Source organism: Salmo salar, unplaced genomic scaffold (assembly GCF_905237065.1).
Source record: "Salmo salar unplaced genomic scaffold, Ssal_v3.1, whole genome shotgun sequence".
Classification (NCBI taxonomy): domain Eukaryota; kingdom Metazoa; phylum Chordata; class Actinopteri; order Salmoniformes; family Salmonidae; genus Salmo; species Salmo salar.
Window position 1 is genome coordinate 17,501 of NW_025548107.1, and position 5,000 is coordinate 22,500.

Here is a 5,000-nt window from a genome sequence, read left to right on the forward strand (position 1 = left end):
GGGGTCTGGAATACTGCAGAGGTATTCAACTGTTATCCTGTCGGGGTCTGGAATACTGCAGAGGTATTCAACTGTTACCCTGTCGGGGTCTGGAATACTGCAGAGGTATTCAACTGTTACCCTGTGGGGTCTGGAATACTGCAGAGGTATTCAACTGTTACCCTGCGGGGTCTGGAATACTGCAGAGGTATTCAACTGTTACCCTGCGGGGTCTGGAATACTGCAGAGGTATTCAACTGCTACCCTGTCGGGGTCTGGAATACTGCAGAGGTATTCAACTGTTACCCTGCGGGGTCTGGAATACTGCAGAGGTATTCGACTGTTACCCCTGCGGGGTCTGGAATACTGCAGAGGTATTCAACTGTTACCCTGCGGGGTCTGGAATACTGCAGAGGTATTCAACTGTTACCCTGCGGGGTCTGGAATACTGCAGAGGTATTCAACTGTTACCCTGCGGGGTCTGGAATACTGCAGAGGTATTCAACTGTTACCCTGTCAGGGTCTGGAATACTGCAGAGGTATTCAACTGTTATCCTGTCGGGGTCTGGAATACTGCAGAGGTATTCAACTGTTATCCTGTCGGGGTCTGGAATACTGCAGAGGTATTCAACTGTTATCCTGTCGGGGTCTGGAATACTGCAGAGGTATTCAACTGTTATCCTGTCGGGGTCTGGAATACTGCAGAGGTATTCAACTGTTACCCTGCGGGGTCTGGAATACTGCAGAGGTATTCAACTGTTACCCTGCGGGGTCTGGAATACTGCAGAGGTATTCAACTGCTACCCTGTCGGGGTCTGGAATACTGCAGAGGTATTCAACTGCTACCCTGTCGGGGTCTGGAATACTGCAGAGGTATTCAACTGTTACCCTGCGGGGTCTGGAATACTGCAGAGGTATTCAACTGTTACCCTGCGGGGTCTGGAATACTGCAGAGGTATTCAACTGTTACCCTGCGGGGTCTGGAATACTGCAGAGGTATTCAACTGTTACCCTGCGGGGTCTGGAATACTGCAGAGGTATTCAACTGTTACCCTGCGGGGTCTGGAATACTGCAGAGGTATTCGACTGTTACCCTGCGGGGTCTGGAATACTGCAGAGGTATTCAACTGTTATCCTGTCGGGGTCTGGAATACTGCAGAGGTATTCAACTGTTATCCTTTCGGGGTCTGGAATACTGCAGAGGTATTCAACTGTTACCCTGTGGGGTCTGGAATACTGCAGAGGTATTCAACTGTTACCCTGCGGGGTCTGGAATACTGCAGAGGTATTCAACTGTTACCCTGCGGGGTCTGGAATACTGCAGAGGTATTCGACTGCTACCCTGTCGGGGTCTGGAATACTGCAGAGGTATTCGACTGCTACCCTGTCGGGGTCTGGAATACTGCAGAGGTATTCAACTGTTATCCTGCGGGGTCTGGTGGAATACTGCAGAGTTATTCAACTGTTACCCTGCGGGGTCTGGAATACTGGAGAGGTATTCAACTGTTACCCTGCGGGGTCTGGAATACTGCAGAGGTATTCAACTGTTACCCTGCGGGGTCTGGAATACTGCAGAGGTATTCAACTGTTACCCTGCGGGGTCTGGAATACTGCAGAGGTATTCGACTGTTACCCTGCGGGGTCTGGAATACTGCAGAGGTATTCAACTGTTACCCTGTCGGGGTCTGGAATACTGCAGAGATATTCAACTGTTACCCTGCGGGGTCTGGAATACTGCAGAGGTATTCGACTGTTACCCTGCGGGGTCTGGAATACTGCAGAGGTATTCGACTGTTACCCTGCGGGGTCTGGAATACTGCAGAGGTATTCAACTGTTACCCTGCGTGGTCTGGTGGAATACTGCAGAGGTATTCAACTGTTACCCTGCGGGGTCTGGTGGAATACTGCAGAGGTATTCAACTGTTACCCTGCGGGGTCTGGTGGAATACTGCAGAGGTATTCAACTGTTACCCTGCGGGGTCTGGTGGAATACTGCAGAGGTATTCAACTGTTACCCTGCGGGGTCTGGAATACTGCAGAGGTATTCGACTGTTACCCTGCGGGGTCTGGAATACTGCAGAGGTATTCAACTGTTACCCTGCGTGGTCTGGTGGAATACTGCAGAGGTATTCAACTGTTACCCTGCGGGGTCTGGAATACTGCAGAGGTATTCAACTGTTACCCTGTGGGGTCTGGTGGAATACTGCAGAGGTATTCAACTGTTACCCTGCGTGGTCTGGTGGAATACTGCAGAGGTATTCAACTGTTACCCTGCGGGGTCTGGAATACTGCAGAGGTATTCAACTGTTACCCTGCGGGGTCTGGTGGAATACTGCAGAGGTATTCGACTGTTACCCCTGGTCATATTTATATCATCTATGACCCAGGAGGTAAACTACACCTCCCATAATCCTCTATGACCCAGGAGGAGGTAAGACTACACCTCCCATAATCCTCTATGACCCATGAGGTAAAACTACACTAACCATAATCCTCTCTGACCCAGGAGGAGGTAAAACTACACTAACCATAATCCTCTCTGACCCAGGAGGAGGTAAAACTACACTACCCATAATCCTCTCTGACCCAGAGCCCTGTGAAAATAGTAGCGTTTAGGCCGTGAGATGAAATGAGTCCAGAATAATGGGTGTGTCTTTCTGCAGCCCGCGGTTTGAACTGCCAATGGGAGCCACCGAACAGCCTCCTCTACCAGCACAGATACTGGGTCACCAGAAGGTAGGACACCCCTCTCTCTCTCACTACCAGCACAGATACTGGGTCACCAGAAGGTAGGACACCCCCTCTCTCTCTCACTACCAGCACAGATACTGGGACACCAGAAGGTAGGACACCCCCCCTCTCTCTCACTACCAGCACAGATACTGGGTCACCAGAAGGTAGGACACCCCCTCTCTCTCACTACCAGCACAGATACTGGGACACCAGAAGGTAGGACACCCCTCTCTCTCACTACCAGCACAGATACTGGGTCACCAGAAGGTAGGACACCCCCTCTCTCTCACTACCAGCACAGATACTGGGTCACCAGAAGGTAGGACACCCCCTCTCTCTCACTACCAGCACAGATACTGGGTCACCAGAAGGTAGGACACCCCCTCTCTCTCTCACTACCAGCACAGATACTGGGACACCAGAAGGTAGGACACCCCCTCTCTCTCTCACTACCAGCACAGATACTGGGTCACCAGAAGGTAGGACACCCCCTCTCTCTCACTACCAGCACAGATACTGGGACACCAGAAGGTAGGACACCCCCTCTCTCTCACTACCAGCACAGATACTGGGACACCAGAAGGTAGGACACCCCCTCTCTCTCACTACCAGCACAGATACTGGGTCACCAGAAGGTAGGACACCCCCCCTCTCTCTCACTACCAGCACAGATACTGGGACACCAGAAGGTAGGACACCCCCCTCTCTCTCACTACCAGCACAGATACTGGGTCACCAGAAGGTAGGACACCCCTCTCTCTCACTACCAGCACAGATACTGGGACACCAGAAGGTAGGACACCCCCCTCTCTCTCACTACCAGCACAGATACTGGGACACCAGAAGGTAGGACACCCCCTCTCTCTCACTACCAGCACAGATACTGGGACACCAGAAGGTAGGACACCCCCCTCTCTCTCACTACCAGCACAGATACTGGGACACCAGAAGGTAGGACACCCCCCTCTCTCTCACTACCAGCACAGATACTGGGTCACCAGAAGGTAGGACACCCCTCTCTCTCTCACTACCAGCACAGATACTGGGACACCAGAAGGTAGGACACCCCCTCTCTCTCTCACTACCAGCACAGATACTGGGACACCAGAAGGTAGGACACCCCCTCTCTCTCTCACTACCAGCACAGATACTGGGTCACCAGAAGGTAGGACACCCCCTCTCTCTCTCACTACCAGCACAGATACTGGGTCACCAGAAGGTAGGACACCCCCTCTCTCTCTCACTACCAGCACAGATACTGGGTCACCAGAAGGTAGGACACCCCCTCTCTCTCACTACCAGCACAGATACTGGGTCACCAGAAGGTAGGACACCCCCTCTCTCACTACCAGCACAGATACTGGGTCACCAGAAGGTAGGACACCCCCTCTCTCTCACTACCAGCACAGATACTGGGTCACCAGAAGGTAGGACACCCCCTCTCTCTCTCACTACCAGCACAGATACTGGGTCACCAGAAGGTAGGACACCCCCTCTCTCTCTCACTACCAGCACAGATACTGGGACACCAGAAGGTAGGACACCCCTCTCTCTCTCACTACCAGCACAGATACTGGGTCACCAGAAGGTAGGACACCCCCTCTCTCTCACTACCAGCACAGATACTGGGACACCCGAAGGTAGGACACCCCCTCTCTCTCACTACCAGCACAGATACTGGGTCACCAGAAGGTAGGACACCCCCTCTCTCTCTCACTACCAGCACAGATACTGGGTCACCAGAAGGTAGGACACCCCCTCTCTCACTACCAGCACAGATACTGGGACACCAGAAGGTAGGACACCCCCTCTCTCTCACTACCAGCACAGATACTGGGACACCAGAAGGTAGGACACCCCTCTCTCTCTCTCACTACCAGCACAGATACTGGGACACCAGAAGGTAGGACACCCCCTCTCTCTCTCACTACCAGCACAGATACTGGGACACCAGAAGGTAGGACACCCCCTCTCTCTCTCACTACCAGCACAGATACTGGGACACCAGAAGGTAGGACACCCCCTCTCTCTCTCACTACCAGCACAGATACTGGGTCACCAGAAGGTAGGACACCCCCTCTCTCTCACTACCAGCACAGATACTGGGTCACCAGAAGGTAGGACACCCCCTCTCTCTCACTACCAGCACAGATACTGGGACACCAGAAGGTAGGACACCCCCTCTCTCTCACTACCAGCACAGATACTGGGTCACCAGAAGGTAGGACACCCCCTCTCTCTCTCACTACCAGCACAGATACTGGGTCACCAGAAGGTAGGACACCCCT

At 52.9% G+C, this 5,000-nt stretch overlaps 1 protein-coding gene across 2 annotated transcripts in view; it reads left to right on the forward strand.

Annotated features, from left to right (window-relative positions):
• The window catches only part of LOC123732673 (cleavage and polyadenylation specificity factor subunit 4), a 19,865-nt gene that overhangs the window by 12,230 nt on the left and 2,635 nt on the right, over positions 1 to 5,000 (forward strand). For both annotated transcript variants that reach the window (XM_045711930.1, XM_045711931.1), the window contains one exon: positions 2,643 to 2,715. In XM_045711930.1, coding sequence (XP_045567886.1) covers positions 2,643 to 2,715 — 73 coding nt within the window. The remainder of the gene's footprint in view (positions 1 to 2,642; positions 2,716 to 5,000) is intronic.